General features: G+C 39.8%; 1 protein-coding gene across 1 annotated transcript in view; it reads right to left on the reverse strand.

Annotated features, from left to right (window-relative positions):
• Positions 1 to 19,005, reverse strand: part of TSNAX (translin associated factor X) — a 38,435-nt gene extending 19,430 nt beyond the window's left edge. The window contains exons 1-4 of the mRNA XM_004620317.2: positions 18,797 to 19,005; positions 18,212 to 18,316; positions 15,632 to 15,746; positions 10,063 to 10,193 (exon numbers count right to left, since the gene is read on the reverse strand). Coding sequence (XP_004620374.1) covers positions 10,063 to 10,193; positions 15,632 to 15,746; positions 18,212 to 18,316; positions 18,797 to 18,812 — 367 coding nt within the window. The 5' untranslated portion in view covers positions 18,813 to 19,005. The remainder of the gene's footprint in view (positions 1 to 10,062; positions 10,194 to 15,631; positions 15,747 to 18,211; positions 18,317 to 18,796) is intronic.
• Between the last annotated feature and the right edge of the window lie 2,325 nt (positions 19,006 to 21,330).

Consider the following 21,330-nt stretch of genomic DNA (forward strand, 5'->3'; position numbering starts at 1 on the left):
TTTCACTCAGGAATTACTCCTGGCGGTGCTTGGGGGACCATATGGGATGCCGGGGATCGAACCCAGGTCGGCCGCGTGCAAGGCAAACGCCCTACCCGCTGTGCTATCGCTCCGGCCCCCTAGTAAAATTTTAACCATGAATTAATCTAATCCACTTCAGTCCCACTGCTATACAAAAAAGATGATACTTATTGATCAGGTAATCTTTCGAAAGTGATTAATAAAACAAATACTCCCTTAGAGGATAAAAGTGATAATACTGTGGGTAGGGCATTTGCGTTCCAAGCAACTGACTTTGGGTTCAATCCCTGGCATCCTGGATGGTTCCTTGAACCTGTCCGGAGTGAATCCTGAGCACAGGGCCAGGAATAAGCCCAGAGCACTGCTGAGCCAACAAAACAGACAAAATGTTCCTGGTTGTTTTCACACTTAATCTTTTATTTTGGGTTTTTTGTTTTGTTTTGGGCTCACACCCAGCGGTGCTCATAAATTGCTCCTGAATTAGTGTTTTCTTTTTTTCCCCCTTTGGTTTCCATGCACACCTGGCGATGCTCAAGGCTTACTCCTGGCTCTGTGTTTAGGCATCACTCCTGGTAGGGCTCAGGGGACTATATGGGATACAGTGAATTGAACCCTCGTCCACCATGTACAAGCAAGTGCCCTATCTACTAAACTATTGCTCATGCCCCCTAAAAGTTATTTTGTAACTCCATTTCCCTAGCAATTCTAAACAGCTGCCTTACCTTTCTCAGCACAAGAAGATACTTAGCAAGAATTTTCTCAATTGCCTACCCACTTGAGAAGAGGTTGCTTTTCTCACTTTCAAAGGCTATCAATCCACCTAAGCTCTGTATCCCATCCTCTCTCGATTCTTTGGAGATGCTGTTCTATAAAGACTCAATCTCGACTTTTTTTCACACACTATACTCTTTCCAAATACTACTCATATTTACAATTCAAATTACTGGTAATAAGCTTAACTGCATAAAAGGCTGAAGCTACATACAAGGTTTGTACTTCATTCTCAACACCATATGCCCAAACACTTGTTACATAGTTACATGGATGCTTCACAAGCTCCAATTAATCACATCCAAAATCACAGCTTCTCCCTGTTTTTCTTTCTTTTTTTTTTAGGAGTGGGAGGGAGGTGCACACCCAGTCACTCCTGACCATATGGATGCCAGGGATTAGGGATCAAATCTTGGTTGGCCACATGTAAGGCAATACCTTACCTCTGTATTATCTCTTCAACCTCCTTCTGTTTTCTGTTATATTTTTTTTGCTTTTTGCTTTTTGGGTCACACCTGCCAAAGCACAGGGATTACTCCTGGCTCTGCATTCAGGAATCACCCATGGCAGTGCTCAGAGGACCATATGGGATGCTGGGAATTGAACCAGGGTCGGCCGCGTGCAAGGCAAATGCCCTACCCGCTGTACTACTGCACCAGCCCCTCCTAATCCCCCCCTTTTTAGAAAATATGTAGAGTAGGTACAAAACCTACTCTAAGTAATGTGCATGAAACATTTATCTAGAAAAAAGTCTACAAATAATACTTTCTTTCATCTGTCACTGTCATCTCAAGCGGGCACCAGTAATGTCTCCATTGTGAGACTTGTTGTTACTGTTTTTGGCATAGTAGGTAGCTTGCCAGGCTCTCCAAGAGGGGCGGAGGAATCAAACCTGGGTTGGCCACGTGCAAGGCAAATGCCCTACCCACTGTGCTATTGCTCCAGTCCACTTTCTTTCATAATCACAATATTCACAGAATTTTACAGCATGATATGAACAATTAAACTGTCACAAAAATACTAATAAAAGCTGTTTACCGCATCATTTTGCATGTAAACTCAAATCCAAATTCAAATTTTACTAGGTAAGCAGAATGTAGGGCCTTAGATTTTTAAGATCTTTGGGTCTAGAGGATACAACAATATAAAGCACCAGATACTAGCTATATGAGAGGTGTTAACAGTAATAATTTTAGAGACGATGATGCTAGTCAGATTCCAAATCCAAAGCACTCCAAGTTCATTTACGAAATGAGGCAGTGGAACTAGATATCTGTTCTGACTCATTCAGTGGTAAAATTAATTTCAGCTTAGGTTCAAACAAAATGAAACTATATTCAGGAAAGATGTTTAGTTCATCAACAAGCACATACACGAATTTCCCACTAAATCAAGTATCAAATTTTCACAGAGGAAAGAAAATATTATTCATCTAACGTAGTTCATTGTCATTACTACAGGCAGAAAAGAGCCATAAATTCCAAGTCTCCACTGGATTAAAGTATGGTCATGAAACTCACAAGAAAATATGGGTAAAAATTGGGGGCCGGAGCGATAGCACAGCGGGTAGGGCGTTTGCCTTGCACGCGGCCAACCCGGGTTCGATCCCTGGCATCCCATATGGTCCCCCAAGCACTGCCAGGAGCAATTCCTGAGTGCAAAGCCAGGAGTAACCCCTGTGCATTGCCGTGTGGGACCCAAAAAGAAAGAAAGAAAATATGGGTAAAATTGATGAGTCTCTTCATAAACTCAGTACCTCAGGCATCACCCTGCATTTCTCTTTTCAACACCAGCTATATGTTTATGTCTTGGTTTGTCATGGAAGCTATGGACTGGTAACAGCAGATGGCCATGATTCTTGGTCCTTAATTAAATGATTAAGTGGGCAGAACATACTCTACTACCACAAAGTCTGGACTGGACTTTCAGTGAGAAAGAAATAACTCTATTTTGTTAAGACTCTAAAAGTTTATTTTTTCCCAGCATTTAGTTTTATCTTAATTTAATTAACATCTCTGATACATGTAATCTCACTCATAAATGAACATATTTAATTTTTAGTTATATCATTCTCCTCACTAAATACTTCTAGTATTCTAAAAGACAGACTTTCACAGCTTATTCCTTTTTTTTACATAAAGTCTTCTCAATTTTGCTAATATGTTGAGCTTAACTTCCCTAAATATTTATACTGATCCTATTTCTGCTGTTATATCAAAGTAATAATCCCTGGAAACTTTTTTGTTTCTAAGAATAGAAACAAAATTTTGCAAAATTAAATAATCAGATAAAGGATATGAAAACGACTCCAAAATTGCAGCCATGCCCCCAGTCAGACTTCACTGTCTCAGGACAGAGGCTCAGTCAGAAATTAATCTGTTGAAAAATTCAGGTATGCGGGTTTTGTGACTGAAATCTCCAGGCTATTGCGGAGTCAAGGTGGGCTACTTCCCCCCAGAATCTGGTACTTCTGGAAGCACCAGCAGTCACACTCACCCCAAAGGTGCCACACAGTTAAAAATTGAATTCCAGCTGTACAACCCTGTTAAAAATTCTGGACTTCTTGGAACTATCAGTAGTAACACCAGATTGGATGGGATGTAATGCAGAAGGTAACCAATCTCAATTAACAAAACATAACCCAGAAGGCTTAACCTAACGGCATCTTAGTAATCTCTTATACAAGGACTTTATGTCTCCATGGTGAGATACAACGATTTACACTTTCTTCCTTTCTTAAAGAAAGCTTTTTTTTATCATTCTGTTAGCAAATTATTGATGATAAGCAATAACAATTATTAAGAGCCTGCTATGCGTAGGCTTAAGTGGTGGCCTTGATAATTAAAGACAATGGTGAAAAGAAGGTGCAATTCTGGTGGGATTGGTTTTGGAATATTGAATGTCTGTAACAAATTATCATGAACAACTTTATATAAATCACAGTGTTCGTATAAAGTGTAGGGAAAAATTTTACATATGCAGGCCTTACCTATTCCATGTGAATTCCAAAATACATTAATAAAGAATGGCTTTAAAAGTTTAAGTAATGACAGGTAAGACATGGTTACTACATGAGATACGAGTATAAAATAAAATTTAATGTAATATACGTAAGATCCCAGAGTTAAAAACGTATGTATGTAAATGAGAATAGACATTTTGTTATATTGTATTAAATGGTTTTAATTTTCTTACTTATCTAGGTCAAAAATCATATAGTAATCACAAAATGACTTTTACTGATTTTTTTTACTAGTCATTCTATTTGCCATTTCTTAGAGATTTCTTGCAATAGAAAGTAAATTTGTAATATGCCTAAGGGGCAGGCTGACACTCAGAGGGAAACTGGGGATATTGGTGGAGGGAAGGTCACACTGGTGGTGTTGGAACAGTAAATACTTAAAACAACTGTATAATGAACAACTTTGTAAATCATGGTGTTTTTAATAAAAATTAAATTTTAAAAATGAATATAAAAAACAAGAGCCCCCTTAAAAGGATATATTACTGTCAAACCCCTTAATAATGTCTGGAATACATCAGTGAAGAAAAGAACTTTGGTAGAGACAGAGTCTACATTCTAGTGTAAGAAAAATAACAAGAAAACTCTATATAAGGATACAGGTGCTACTGGGAAAAAAAAAGTATATATACCTGGTTCATAAAAAGTCTTAATATGTAAGGAAAAAAAGAGATTAAGCAAAGTAAGGTTTGTACTAGAACTACAGTTCTAAGATCAACTGTATCACTGTATCCCTGTCATCCCGTTGCTCATCGATTTGTTCGAGCGGGCACCAGTAACATCTCTCATTGAGAAACTTATTGTTACTGTTTTTGGCATATCCAATATGCACAGGTAGCTTGCCAGGCTCTCCGAGAGGGGCGGAGGAAGCAAACATGGGTTGGCCGAGTGAAAGGCGAAAGCCCAACCACTGTGCTATCGCTCCAGCCCTTAAGATTAACAAGAAAACTAAATCCATTTAGTACAAAAACAATAGCTTTAGGGTCCAGAGAGATAGAACACTGGTAAGGGACTTGTCCTGCATGCAGCTGACTTCTATCCCTGACACCACAGGTCCCCCAAGAACCACCAGGAGAGATCCCTGAGCAAAGCCCAGTGTGACCCAAATGAAAAACAGAGCAAATGATAGTTTAAGACCTTGTCAAGTTGATTAATTTTGAGTCTCAATTTTCTCACTTGAGAAATAGTAAAAATAATGTATCTATCATCGGAAGATACTGCAAAGACCAAGGAAGATCATAAAATTAAAAGAATAGATGGCTTAAGAGATATCTTTAACCATCATTTATATTCTTAGATAAGAGGATAAAAATACTAGGGTCTTGGTGCGGGAGCAACAGTACAGCGAGTAGGGCATTTCCCCTGCTCGTGGCCGACCTGGGTTTGATTCCCAACATCCCATATGGTCCCTCTGAGCACCACCAGAAGTAATTCCTGAGTGCAAAGCCAGGAGTAACCTCTGTGCATCGCCAGGTGTGCCCCCCCCCCAAAAAAATAAACCTAGGGTCTAAACTTCTTTTTGTGTATAAAAATGTCTTAAAAATAAATGGCAAATATTGTCATTACTACAGTGATATAAACTAAGCTAAAAAAAGGAAGTCACTTTCCTTAATTTTACAAGAAATAACCAAAAGCATGATGCTGTACAAAAATTTAAGGGCTGGAAATAGTACAAGGGTTAAGGCACTTGCCCTGGATGCAGTTAAAACCAGTTCAGTCCCCAACACTGCAGATGGTCCCGAAAGCACTGCCAGGATTGACCTCTGAGCACAGAGCCAGGAATAAGCCCTGAGATTACTCCATCAGGTGTGTCCCAACACTCCTCCTCCAAAAAATTTTAAGTGATTTATTTCAAGCAACTAATTACTAGTTCATTTGTTTAACCATCCCTTGAGACAATCTGTAATCTATTCTGATAAGAAATGTGTGGAAAACAGACTGAACTTTTTGTTGTTTTTCAATTATTAGTAAGATACTCAATGTTTGAGCTCACACAAGTATCCCTTAGGGAAATGCTCTGCATGCCATTAGCACTATTCTTAATGAGGAAAAACACAGAACTCCTTTAGTTCAATGCCAGAATTGTTTTATCTTCAAGTCAAAAGAACAACTATTTGGAGTAACACCAAAACAAGCATTTAGCAATTACAAGCAGAAAACTATTCATAAGCATCATATTGTTAAGACTATTCAAATTATAAATAACCTAATTTTACTTTTAAAAAAATGTCAGCAGAGGTCAGAGCAATATTACAGCAGGTAGGGTGTTTGTCGTACACGTGGCTGACCAGGGTTTGATGCCTGGAATCCCTTATGATCCCCCACGCCCACCAAGAGTGATTCCCGAGTGCTGAGCTGAAATAACCCCTGGTGACCGCTGGGTATAGCCCCCAAATAAAAAATTAAAAAATAAAGTAAAACTGTTAGCAAAATTTAAATCTAAACACATCTTTATTTGATTGCAGTATTTCTTAAAGAAAAAAAAAAAGAACTTCATTTTAAAGACTTCTTACACAAAAGTGAAAGCAGGCACTCTAAAGAAAAGAAACAAATCATAAACAAAAATCTCCAGCAGGTGGCCTCCAGGGCGGCATGCCAACGGAGCAGCAACAGTGAGCTGAAAGATCCTTCCTCGGCTAAGGTGCTCAAATGAGCACCCCCCAAAAGCCAAGTACATATTCCTCTCCAGTGCACACAAAACATTTTCCAAGATATGCTGGACCATAAACCATACCACATAACATACCTCTATAGAATCAAAAAGATAGAAATTGTATTAACTATCTTTTCAGAACACAATGCACTGAAGACAGAAATTAATCACACACAGATAAAGAGAATCAAATTAAACACCTGGAAATTAAACAGCACATTTCCAAACAACCAACGGGTTAGAGAAGAAATCAAGGAAGAAATCAAAAGATTCCTAGGAACAAGTAAAAATGAGGACATGAACTACCAGAACTTGAGGGACACAGCTAAAGCAGCGTTAAGGGGAAAGTTTATAGCTCTTGCATTTATCAGGAAGGGAAGGGCTCACATAAATGACTTCACAGCTTAAGATCTAAGAAAATGACCAACAAAAAAGAGCCCAAACCAGGCAAGAGGGAAAAAATTAAAAAACTTAGAGCAGAAAATAATGAGCTGGATTTGAAAAAAAAAAAACACTCGCAAGTATCACAAAATGAGAGGGAAACCTAATAAACCAAATCAGAAATGAAAAAGGGGATATCACAACAGAAACCACAGAAATTCAAAAAGTCATCAGAGATAAATACTTTGAGAGTCTGTATGCCCTGAAACAAAAAAACTAGAAGAAATGGATAAATTCCTGGATTCCTATAACCTTCCACGGCTAAACTAAGAAGATTTGGAATACATGAATACTTATCACTATCAAGGAAATTAAAATAGCAATCAAAAGTCTTCCCAGAAACAAAGCCCAGGTCCAGATGGATTTACTTGTGAATTCTTCCAAATCTTTAGCGGACCTACTGCCAGTCCTTTTCAAGTTTCCCAGGAAACTGAAGAAAAAGAAACACTCCCAAACAGTTCCTATGAGGCATAATACTACCGTGATACCAAAAGCAGACAGAAACACCACAAAAAGAAAATAACAGGCCGATATCCCTGATGAACACAAACGCAAAACTCCTCAACAAAATATTAGCAAATAGAATCCAACATCTCATCAGAAAGAATCATACGCCATGACCAAGTGGGATTTATCCTGGGGATGCAAGGATGGTTTAACATTCACAAGCCAATCAACATAATTCATGTCAGTAAAAGTAAAGATAAAAACCGTATGATCATATCAACAGATACTGAGAGGGCATTTAACAAGATCCAGCACCCGTTTGTGATGAAATTCTCTCAACAACATGGGAATTGAAGGAACTTTCCTCAAAATAGTCAAAGCCATCCACCACAAGCCCATGGCAAGCATTATTTTTAATGGGGAAAAACTCTAAGATCAGAAACAAGACAAGGATGTCCACTCTCATCTCTTCTATTCAATATAGTACTGGAAGTACTTGGCATAGTAGTTAGGGAAGAGAAAGATATTAAGGAAGAAAAGGAAGAAGTCAAACTCTCGCTGTTTGGAGATCACATGACACGATACTTAGAGAATCCTAAGGCCTCTAGCAAAAAGAACCCTTTAGAAACAATAGATTTTTATAGTAGAGTGGCAGGCTACAAAACCAATACCCAAAAGCCCATGGCTCTCCTATACGCAAATAATGAAGGAGAGGAAAGTGATATATTAAAAAAAAATAATAATCCCATTCACAATCGTGCCTCAGAAAATAGTGCCGGGGATTGAACCCAGATTCATCGCGTGCAGTGCAAATGCCCTACGGCCAGACAATGTCTCAGCCCCATTTTTTTTATTTCTTGCTGATATGTAGAAATTCTTTATATACTGTCTTTTTTGGGCTGGAGTGATAGTAAAGCGGGTAAGGCATTTGCCTTGCACATGGCCGACCCGGGGTTGATTCCTCCCCCACTCTCGGAGAGCCCAGAAAGCTACCGAGCGTATCTCGTCCGCACGGCAAAGCCTGGCAAGCTACCTGTGGCATATCTGATATGCCAAAAAAAGTAACAAGTCTCACCATGGAGACATTACTGGTGCCTGCTGGAGCAAATCGATGAGCAATAGTGATACAATCTTTTATTGTACATATTTCAATGTCATCTATCAGATTTCAGCTTGTTTTGTACTTTCTTTTTTGGGGTTTTTTAGTTTTTGTTTTTGGGGGCCCTACCCAGCAGTGCTGAGGGCTCACTCTGGCAGGGTTGAGGGAATGGAATCTAGATCAATCACATGTAAGGCAAGCAACCTACTCACTGTACTAGTGCTCCAGCCCTTAGTTTTTGCTTTCTTAATGCCTTAAGAAAGACATTTCTTAATTCTGATAAGTAGAATTTCTTAACTTTAAAAAAGTCAATTGATACATTTTTTCCTTTAGCAATAAATACTTTTTGTCCCATTAAAAATATATCTTCCTTGTATATGGCTGACCTGGGTGGGATCCCTTGTATCCCATATAGTCTCTTGAGTAATGCCAGGACTAATTTCTGAGCACAAAGCCAGGAAAAACCCCTGAGCATCGCCGGGTGTGGCCCAAAAACCAATGGTAAAACAGAATCTATCTTGAGGGCGGAGTGATAATACCGTGAGTAGGACACCTGCATTGCACACGGCAGACCCAGGTTCAATCCCCAGCACCCAGTATGATTCCCCCATGCCCACTAGGAGAGATCCCTGAGCATAGAGCCAAGAGTAAGCCCGAAGTATGGCCAGAGTATGCCCAGGTGTGGCCTTAACACAAAACAAAACAAGAAACATCTTTTTCTGAGATCCTGTAATAAGATTCATGGAGATGTCTGCCTTGCAGGCCTGGGGCTGTGAGTACAATCCTAGCACCAAACAACAGAATACCACAAACAAATGTGTGGTCTCCAGTGAGAGGTGTGTGACCAGTGAGGCATGTGAGTGAGCATCACAACTTAAGTTTGCAATCTCTGGTAAGCAGAGCAACCAAGTGTGGGAGCACTACAAGTATGCGCAGTACCTAGTCACTGCAACAAAGGAAAGAAAAACATAAATTCTTTTTGTGGGGGCTGGAGGAATAGCACAGCGGGTAGGGCGTTTGCCTTGCATGCGGCCAACCCGGGTTCGATTCCCAGCATCCCATATGGTCCCCTGAGCATCGCCAGGGATGATTCCTGAGTGCAGAGCCAGGAGTAACCCCTGTGCATCGCCGGGTGTGACCCAAAAAGCAAAAAAAAAAAAAAAATTCTTTTTGTGGTAGAGATATGAGCTAAATGCATAGGGGACTAGGTCTAATCCCCAATACCACATGGTTCCTTCCTTCCTTTTCCTTTATTTTGGGGAAAGTAGCGAGAACACACCTGGTTCTATGCTCAGGGGTTGTTCCCATTAGTGGTCAAGAGTCATGAGAACACTCCTAGCAAATCTTGGCCAACCTGGCCAGAGATTCAATGGAAGGACGCAGCAATGCTCAAGTATTACAGTGCTGGTGGCCTCCACAGTCAACCCAGCAAGGCTTGGGGAACATGTGATATTGAAGATCAAACCAAGTCAGCTGTAGGCAAGGCACGAACCTTCACTCCTGTATTATCCTTCCACTTAAGTGCAATTTTTAAAGGCAATAATAGTCACCAAGCTTCACACATAAATCATAACACACTATAAAAGAAACACACTGAAGTAAACTTACCCATAGTAATGGCTCTATGGAATTGATGCATGTCTTCTCCTGAAAGTTCCTGAGCAACCTGAAATATCTTCTGTCTGACACCATCCAATTTCATTTCTGATTCAGCTAGTATTTCTTCCATATCAGGCTCACTAAAATCAAAATATTGGGAACCTTTAAGTACATTAGCCAGGTGTTCTGAGAGTGAAACAGTAAAATAATCTAAATACCAATTAACACAAAGCTTTACACAAAATTATAGCACAATTTTATTCAAGCATGCAAAACAGAAAAGATGCCGTGATATGACACACAATAATGTAAAACTATACAAAACTTGTATGTAGGGCCAGGAAGACAGCTGAACAGGTTGAGTGCATGCTTTGCACAACAACCACCATACCCAACTGCCAACACTTCATATGATCCTGAGCAACAACCTAAGAGCAACTAAATTGCTAAGAGCAACTACTGAGCATAAAGCTCAGAGTATCCCCTAAGCACCAGTGACTCAAAAAAAAAATTTCATATATGCTTACAAGTGGATGGATATGGAGAGTACCATGCTAAGTGAAATGAGTCAGAAAGAGAAGGACAGACAAAGAATGATTCTTTGTGGAATTTGTGGAATACAAAGAAACATAATATGAGACTAACACCCAAGGACAATAGAGACAAGGGCCAGGAAGAGTGCTCCAAGGTTGGAGGGCTGTCTCTTGAGCTGGAGGAGAAGGCAGCTGATATAAAGAAGAGATCACTAAGTCAATGATGGTTGAAGAGATCGCTCAGGATGAGAGAGATATGCTAAAAGAACCAAACATGATATTCTCTCAGTATCCGTATTGGAAACCATAATGCCTCAAAGCAGAGAATAAGAAGGAAATTGTCTGCTGTAGAGGCAGGAGTGCAGTCAGGTGAGGGTGGCAGGAGAGATACTACAGACATTGGTGGTGGAAAATGTGGAAAATTGGTGGAGATGGGTGTTCGATCATTTTATGACTGAAACTCAATCATGAAAGCTTTGTAACTATCCCATGGTGATTCAATTTAAAAAAAAACTTTCATGTGTATTATTCTAACTATAATAAAAACTATGTTCAAATGTAAATGACATCTGTTGTGTTTTATTATTTTAAAAAATAATAAATATATATGTACATGTACAAACAATATAAAAAAGTATTTTTAAAAAATGGTTTTCAGACACTGGACTAAGAAAAGCTGTCCGTCTACGTAACTGTCCTTCTACCTGTCCAGACAGTTTTCAAGTGACAGTGCAGGAATGAAAAAACATTAGAGTTTGCATATCTCCCTGATGATGGGAGTTGGAAGTTCAAGGGAATAAAGATGGCTACAATTTTCAGGGAAAGGGAAGGGGGAAGGGTAAAGAGCAAGTGAGAGATTGATTTTTCAGAGATATACAAAGGGAATTTACTAAAATCTTTATCTGAATTCTGATAAAGGTAGGTCTCTGAGGAAGCTACCCAAGGCTGAAAAACAATCCACTCATCCCAGTAAGTAACAGGATAACCTTAATAACTAACAGAAATCGAGAAATAGCTGATTCACAATCAGTAGTCTAACACTATAAAAATGCTAAAGAATATTTTAGATTAAAAAGAGTAAAAGAAAAAAAAAAAGACCATGGCGCCCTTGTTCTGCATGCAGAAGACTTAGGTTTGATTCCCAGCACCCCATTCTCAAGTCCCATGAGCCGTGTTTGGAGTGATCCATACAACAATCTCCACACACTTTCATCTAAGGAAACTTCTGGGATTCTTTTCAGTGGATTATTCACAACAAGCAATATAAAATAAATTTAGGTTCTGCTTTGGGGGAGGCCTGCTTTGGGGAGAGGAATGGAAACATTCAAAGTATGGTGGTAGGAAGGTGTAATGGTGGTGGGATTGGTGTTGAAATATTGAATGTCAAATTATTGTGAACAAGTTTTAAAAAAATTTAAAATAAATAGCCAAAAATACATACCCTTGGGTATGAGGAATGGATAGAGCATTAAACTCAAAATTAAACTTTGATGATAGATGTGACTACTTACATATACAAAAAAGTGTAAAGTCATACACCCAAAATTCTATAATACTGCTAAAATATCATTTGAAGAAATATAACCCTGCTCTTTCAAAAGAAAACCAGTACCTCCATGAACAAAGCAGATTTTAGCACAAATGATATTTCCAAGGAATAATATCACAATGACAAAAGGCCAAGTGAATGCAGAAATCCTAAACAAGTACATCAAATAAGAGGCTTTCTAAATTACAGGCAGATAAAAATATAGAGACAAATCCACAATTCTAGCCCTCTCAATAACTGATAGAACTATATAGAAAACTATGCAGACAATGTATAACCTACCAACCTGATATTTATATACAATAATACACACAAGAGCCCGGCAAGCTACCAAGAGTATCCCCCCCACACAGCAGAGCCTGGCAAACTACCTGTGGAGTATTCGCTATGCCAAAAACAGTAACAACAAGTCTCACAACGGATATGTTACTGGTGCCCGCTCGAGCAAATGGATGAATAACGGGACAGGGACGACAAAGCTATCTATCTTTGATCTCAGCTTCCATCTTAAGAAACTAGAAAAAGAACATTAATTTTAAGTGTAAGCATAAAAAGAAAATAGAAATACATGCAACATAAAACCAAAAATACATAATGTAAATGAAACCAATTGTTGATCTCAACAATTTATCAACATTTAATAAAACTGTTAAATGTCTCACCAATAAGGAAAAAAGAGAGAATACAAATCACTAACATCAGAAATAAAAGGAGACATCATCAAACATCCTACAGAAGAAAGCACTATGAAATAAAATTAAAATTCCGTGACAAACTATCAAAGTAGGGGTTGGAAAGATAGTACAGTGATTTAAGGCATTTGCCTCACATCTAACCAACCTGGACCAGCACCACATACAGTCCCCAAACCCCTTCGGAATAACCCATAAGTACAGAGCCAGGTGTGGCCCCCAAACAATAACAAAATTATTGTCACTGTCATTGTCACTGTCATCCCATTGTTCATAGAGTTGCTCGAGTGGGCACCAATAACGTCTCCATTGTGAGACTTCTTGTTACTGTTTTTGGCATATGGAATACACCACAGGTAGCTTGCCAGGCTCTGCCGTGTGGGCGAGATACTCTTTGTAGCTTGCCGGGCTGTCCGAGAGGGGCGGAAGAATGGAACCCGGGTCGGCTGCATGCAAGGCAAATGCCCTACCGCTGTGCTATCGCTCCAGCCCAACAAAAGTATTAAATCTACTAATAGTGGTTATCATGTACTCCAGCTGATTTTATAAAATTTTTATTTTTCTGTAGTTTATTATTTTTCTTAAGTTTATTTCTTAGTAATCAAAAAATATTTGTGTAGTATGGTCATAACTATGAGAAAGACAAAGTAAGAAATATAAAATTCCATTCATAAAGGCTATCTTTGGTTATTATGACTGATTCACTCAGTAGCTTTACTTTTCTAATATTTTTTGATTTATTATTTTTTTAGGTTTAAAATAACGAGTGCAATTTTTTGATTGACAAAGATTTATACGATGACATTATGAAAGTAACCTCTCCTAAAGTATTTTTTATTACAGTTCTATCTTTAAAACTGTTGAAGAGTAATGATTGTTTGAAAATTCTATTTTTTACTAAAAGAAAAAAGACATTTATGCAGAACAATTATAAATAACAACTTTGCTTCTTTCCATAATGTAAGCCTGAATCCAAGTTTAAGCTTGCTTTATTCCCATTCAGTATGGTTCCCAGAGCATATTCAAGACTGTTCAGGAATGACCTGACAGCAGAGTCAGGAAGTAAGTCCTGAATACTACAGGGTGAAGCCCTGGCAGCCAACCTCCACTACCCAAACACAATAACAAAAAGTTAATTTTGCTAAATTAAAAAACACTGCAGTAATATTTTATTTGTTTAAAGGTCACACCCAGCAGTGCTTAGGGAATCATGCAGTGCCTGGGGGCCTTCCTGTATGCAAAACATGAGCTCCAGCCCTGTGATGTTTTAGTAAAAATATGATAAATTATAATTAGTGTTCCTTAAATACACTATAAGATACAGAATGTAAAGCAAATCACAGGTATCATTCTAGAGGATTTGAAATTTGTAGTATGTAATTGCAGTGATGACAACTTCTTCCTTCATGCAAACAGAGAAACAAAGAAAGCTAGTCAAAGACAATATATAGCAGCAAACAAAGAAGCAAAGATGAAATAAAATATTCCTAAATCTTGTCTCATTCACTAACTCCTCTACTTATTTTAGATTAATTTCTTTTATACACACTATTAAATATACAAAGCCTAGACATAAAAATACAGTAGTAAAATTCTAGAAAAACAAAATCTCAAAATCATGTGACAGAACTGAGAGAGAGGAATTTTCAAAAATTTATTCAAAAAGTGTAAAATAATGTAACAGAAATGTAAAATAAAATTTAGGGCAAAAGAGTGTACTGAATTTTGCAAATATGTCAGTGTTTCATGAGCTGGGACACAGAAAGCAAGGTTGCAATGAGAGGGAAAATAAATGGGAAGGTAAATTAATCAGATTTATCCAATATGAAATTTTTACATAAATTATTCAAGAAAAGTTGTAAAGACAGACAGTAAGAAATTTAACATATTTTCAGTGATCTTAATCTTAACAGAACATAAAATCACTGCTTCAAAAGTATGAATTTTCAAAATCTACCCACTGTTATGTTCTCTAATCCCAAACTTCACAAAATATTTTAACATTATTCTATATATGGGACTCGAGCCAGGCTGTTTTCACTTGGGGCACTCCAGAGGGGGCAGGTGAGAACACTCCCTGCCCCAAGGGACCTAGCCCTGGCAGCCAACCTCCACTACCCATCTGCCACCACGCTCCAGGCTGCTTTCCGAACACATTATAAGACACTCCTACCCATTTTCCATAATTACCACACCATATTTGATGGAGTTCACACATACCTCTCAGAGAGCCCAGCAAGCTACCAAAAGTATCCCACCTGCACAGGCAGAGCCTGGCAAGCTACCTGTGGCGTATTTGATATGCCAAAAACAGTAATGATAGGTCACGTTCCCCTGACCCTGAAAGAGCCTCCAATCTTCAAGAAAGACAAGTAAGGAAAGGCTTATGATAAATCTCAGGGCTGGGAGGAAGAGACGTTACTGGTGCCCACACGAGTAAATCGACGAACAACAGGATGACAGTGATACAGTGATTCTCTCTCTCTCTCTCTCTCTCTCTCTATATATATATATACATATATATGTGAATACACACATACAATGCACACATAAGAAAACACATTTCAAATAAAATCCAACTATTAATAATTTTTTTTTTTTTTTTTTGCTTTTTGGGTCACACCCAGCGATGCTCAGAGGTAACTCCTGGCTTTGCACTCAGGAATTACTCCTGGCAGTGCTTGGGGGACCATATGGGATGCCGGGGATCGAACCCGGGTCGGCTGCGTGCAAGGCAAACGCCCTACCCGCTGTGCTATCGCTCCGGCACCAACTATTAATAAATTTTAAAGGTATTCACTTACCTTGTAATCCTGTGAAGAAGAAAAATTGTCCTTTTACTTTCAACAGTTATATCCCGACTTAGTTTCACAAGTCTTTCATATCTGTCATGCCTTGCATCAAGTTCCTGCTGAAATGCTAATAATATATTATTAGAACCATAAGAATATATTTATATATTTAAAGCCTATCAATCAGTATTACTTCTATGAACAATAAAACCAATTTAATCTACAGGAAAAGAACAAATCATCTTATTTTTAAAATATTTAGCAATTACAAATTGTTATAAAAAATTTTTTTTAAAAAAAGCTATGTACTAAATACAAGCACTCACACACACATAGACAAACACATACACATATATATGTACATATGACAAGAAATAGTTGGTATAGTAAACATGAGTAAAGGAACAAAATTATAACACATAACTACTTACAAAAATTGCCTCTAGGGAGGCTTGAGCATTTGTACAGATGGTAGGGCATTTGCCTTGCACATTGCAAACCTGGGTTCTAACACAGCATCCCAATCTGCCCCTAAGCCTGACAGGAGTGATTTCTGAGCACTGAGCCACTGAGTGTGGCCCAAAAATAAAGTATAGAAACAACAGAAAGACTGCCTCCAACTAACTCCTAAGTTATATAAAGGTTTTTGTTTTTGAATGTTCTTACTACATACTATATAAATATCTCCGAAACAGAAACTGGGATTTTTTGAGTAAAAATCTGTAATTTTAATTAACAACTCCCTGAATTTTTCAAATCTTACTTGTTAAAATACCCAATAAACGCTGAACTCTCATAGTACCTACTTTATTTCAGATATTGTCACTCCAAAAACCTAACAAGTTGCATGTCCTACAAAGAGAACCCAATAGATGTATTTTATATGCTTTTTAAAAATAACACAATTTCATGAACTATTAATCAAATCAATGCCTAAATGCATCTTTTTAAAATTACTGAGATAACCAAGCCAGAACTTCACCTAGTATTCAACACTGAACACATACTCAATATTTTCACGAACATGTTAATGATTATGAATTAGGTCGAATTAAATAACCGTAAGATCAATCTACTGAGATGTAAACAAATACTTAAATGTGCATATGCTATAAGCAAAAGGCCCAATAAAGCAATAAGTAACATTTTTCTGTCCATTACTAACATGCTAGAACTTAGTAGATATTCAATATTTTATGACTAAACAGATGAATGGACAAAGAATGAATACAATGTTTTTCACTAAGCTTGCCTGAAGAAAATGTATCAGAAAGACTTCTAAGGAAAGCTCTACTTGAGCTAGATCTTAAAAAATCAATAGCTCACCAGATAGGTAATATGGGCACCACACTAAATGCAATTTAATGTTTAAAGAAAATATGTGGGCAAAAGCAGGCAGAAAAACAGAAATCATTGAAAATATACTTAGAAACAAGCAGCTCATTATAGGAAGTCAATGTTTAAGTCTGGGGAGTAGTTGAGCCACTGCTGTTTTTCCACTGAACATACAGCTGTTATCAATATCCTCTACTGAAAGGCTAGTCTTACTCTTCTGAAGATCACTGTAGGTGCTATGGTTTTAAAATGTCTACATACTGCTTAAGACTCTTCCCTTCAAAAAGTGGAATCCTTGTAAATTTAGATAGAAAGCAGGGGTTTCGGGGTTTTTTTTGCCTTATTTTTAATAGAGTGTAAGACTATCAACTCTTGAGAGTAGGACACAGAGGACTGTTTTCAATCTTTTTCTCAGTCCGGACCAAGGAAGATGCCAAAACATGAGATAAAATAACGGAGGGGTCCATTTGCGGACCAACAGTTCCAGATGACTCAGCACCAAACAAGGCTTCATATAACTTCACTTAGAATAAAAGCTGAGCCCTTTCAGATTTCTGAACTACAGAAATTACAAGGTGTGGAAGGGGTGATATAGAACAAGATAAAGAAAAAATGGAGGCTGCAGTCACAACCAATGGTCCTGGGTCAACTTTCAGAGATGCTCCGGGGCAATGTGGTGGGATGAAGACTCAAAACACTCTGCTATATATTTTGCTTTGTAATGAGGCACAACTCCACCAAAGTAACTATATGAGAAGGGGGGAGGGAGTGTGTGTGTGTGTGTATCTTGCTTTGTAAAGAGGCACAACTCCACCAAAGTAACTAAATGAGAAGGGGGGGAGGGTGTGTGTGTATGTCTCTTTTATAAATTCACATGTGATTCACTATTAGATGTACATTCCCCACACTGTGCAACGGGCAGTCAAAACAAACGCCCCTATCTCAAAATCTAGGTGAGCCAACAAAATCAATATACATTTTAAAAATTACGTGTGCACATCAGGTACACACAATTTTTCAGCCGTGTGACATGTCTGACATTAAGGTTTGCCTGTGAAACGATGCTTGATTACAAACTTTCTGTAATCAGAATTTTCATCGCAGGCCCAGTCCCATGGCCAAACCCCCAGGAAAGCGAAAGGGTTCATGACGCGGACATCCTAAATCCCTGCGGCTGCTGTCTCCTCTGTACACACGACTAAACGATACTCTTTACAACCCGTTTTGATCCCTTAGCCAACCTTAGGGCGCACTTACATTTGAAGGTCAGTATCACGGGTGAAGATGAATTCACATCCTTCCCTTCTCTCCTCTGGTTATGTGGAAAATTGTCATGCTTCCTTTTCCTGAACCCTCCTGATCCTTACGTAGAGGAGGAAAAAAAATAAAATAACGTTGGCGAGAGTTCTTCCATCACCGAGTTGACAAAACACAGCAAAGGCAAACCCTTTCCCTTAAAACCAGATCCCGACAGGCCCTGGGCTTACACGCTTCCTCAGCAGACAGAAACGGGGGTGGGGGTGGGGGGCTTGCCTTTCTCCCCAAACCTTAGGTTCCTCGCCTCACCCGGGCTTCCACCACTGGGTTCCTAGCTAGATCCAACACAAGGTGGAGCAATTGTGGAACGAAGATCAAAAATAGATCTCGAGGTTCTGAGAAAAATAAGATGTAAATCGGGCCAACGTAGCTGGGGGGGTGGGGGGAGGGGAGGAATCTCCAGGACCACCGTCCTTAACGCCCGTGAGGAGAGCGCGCGTCTCTCAAGAGCCAAAAGTGGAAAACTCGACCATTTCAAGTCTCCCACCCCGGGACGATGTGACGCCCCGTGTATGAAGACGCCACCTTCTTTGTTGCTCATGTCGTCACAGCGGAGATGAAAGAAGACGGTGTAACCCTTGGAACGAGCCCTCGCGCGCGTCAGGCGGCAGCCGGAGGAAAAAAAAAAAAAAGGCTGCCGAGAAGTGGCCTCCCGCGACCGGGCGAAGTCGACGCACTGGCCGGAAACGGACGCGCGCAGGCTCCCCGGCGTCTCCCTGCGCCGCAGAGCGCACTTCCGGGCCGCGTCCCGCCCCGCCGCTTCCGGCTCCTCCTCACGCGCGTCCCGGGGACCCCGCGCTCGCCCGCGCGCCGCCGTCGCACTTGCCCTCCGCTGCGCCTGAAGACAAAGGCCGCCCTACCGGCTACGCTGCGTGCGCTGAAGAGAAAAACATGATGCTCCTACTTGTAGGGAATATGTTTTTAAAGGTGGAACGTTAAGAAAAACATGATTTCCCTCCCCCTCCACCCTCCCGCCCCTCAGGGCACCTTTGTAACCCCCTCTGGCTTCCTCAGCATGGACCCCGCCTCCCTCTCGGTGCACTGTGGGGGTTGTAGTTCACTCTCAGGAGCGGGCCTTGCGGGCCTGTCCACCGAGTCACGAGGGACCTTGTTCCCTTGAGCTTCCTTGAGGGTCTCCTTAGGATCTTATAGAGTTAGGAGGTATTTTGTGTTTGTTTGTTTGTTTGCTTCGCTTTTAACTTTTCGCTCCTGCAGTAGAGACCGAGAGCTGGAGGGGTGGCGCTATGCAAATGAAGAGGGCGGGGCTACGGGAATATAAAAACTGACCCGCTTCGCTTCCTTACCCGCTGTCTTAAAACGCCTTCCTCTTATCTCCCAGTCCGTTCTCTTGCTCTACTCCCCAGATTCCTTGCTCCGTGAAACCACAGTGTTATTTGATGGACAAGTTGAGTCCATCCAACGCATAGAAGAATGCGTGTTCACGTAGCAAATGCTCGATTACATATTAGCTTTCGTTCCCTCTATCTCGATTTTAAAAAATTAAAGAGGAGTCAGAGAGACTTCAGCAGGTTAAAGCGCTTGCCTATGCATACATCTGATCCTTTGCACTAGGTAGGGTCTCCCCCACCTCCCATCCCCACCAAGCACAGCCAGGCGTAAACCCTGAGCACAACCAAGTGTGGTCCTAAAGACAAAATAAATAAATATGAACAACAGAGAGGTTAATAATATTGCAGGTTGGAGAGGTGAATTCCACCAGAGCTAAGTTCCTAGGATGACTTGTGATTTCTGTTGCAGATCACCGGATTCTTGGCTATCTCACCAATTGTTTGCAGATGACTTGGGTGAAATGGGGATCAAGACAGATGGCCTCAAGGAAAGAGGGCTTCTACCTCTCTTTTCCACCCTTCAGGCACCCAGGGGAATGCTTGGTGTATTTTAATGGCCGGTATAGTCATGCAAGCATCTGCGCAGAGGCTACAAGGCAGCTGGCAGCCGTGCCAAAAGTCCACTTGTCACCCGAATTCTTGGGGAGCCATGGACTGAGGCTGGAGTGAGGAATTGTTCTTGGCAGGAAAGGGAATGTTATCCCTAATCTCTGCCCAGGCTTTCCAGGAACTCCACTTTCCCCTGCAGAAAATAATTTCAGGAGGAGAGGAAATAGTCAAGTAAAATAGTTCTATTTAAAGAAATTTACTTTGAAAAATGTAAGAAGAGAAAGAGAGAATTGTGTTATAGAGAAAACACGGACATCACCTGAGGGGAGAAAAATCTCAGAATACACATCCCAGGCTGAGCTGTGAGATAGTGGCCAATCTCCAAGGGTGGAAGATGAATAATAAAGTAAAAGAAATAAATTAAACCTCTTCTGTTGTGATTCTGGCCAATCGTGATTCTTGCCAATCATCTGAGGTGGAGAATAAGACTCTCATGCCTTTATAAAGTTAATTTTACAGTAGAACTTCTTTTAAATGCCTCCGGCTTTGAATTTTCTAAACATAGAAAATGTAATCTGAGTATTATGTCAGGAAAACAAAAAAAGTCTGGGGTCTTGGTGGTCATATTACATTTTCATGATCTCTAGAAGTATGTCCTTTTCTGAGAGAGTACACTTTTTCTGGATGCTGTCTCAATTTGAGCACCTGGGTTCATTTTCCCATCTCCAAAGAGCTCAATATTTGCTTCTCAAAGGATGTGGTCCTCATGCCTTTGAACTACTTCAAGGGAGGCAATTTCATCCTAGTTTTATTATTTTCTCAAACTTATTACCACCCTGCACCCCATCTACTGCCTGCAATAATAACAATAACTGATATGCACCACAAAATTCTGAGCTTTTTTCTTATTTTTCCTCTGCTTCCCTTTCCTTTGTTGTTGCATAGAAAAAGGTTAAGCATCAGATTGGTAACTTGGCCAAGAGGGGGGTGGTTGCAATGCTGGCATACAATTGTGGTGATCACACACTATTGGGGCTGTGGTGATGACACACACTGTGGAGCTGTGGTGATCACACACATTGTTGCAGCTCCCCACCCCCAGCCCCAAATACTATTTCAAAAATGGTAAACCTACTTAAATATTGAAAACTAGCATTCCCA

Source organism: Sorex araneus, chromosome 9 (genome assembly GCF_027595985.1).
Source record: "Sorex araneus isolate mSorAra2 chromosome 9, mSorAra2.pri, whole genome shotgun sequence".
Lineage (NCBI taxonomy): Eukaryota > Metazoa > Chordata > Mammalia > Eulipotyphla > Soricidae > Sorex > Sorex araneus.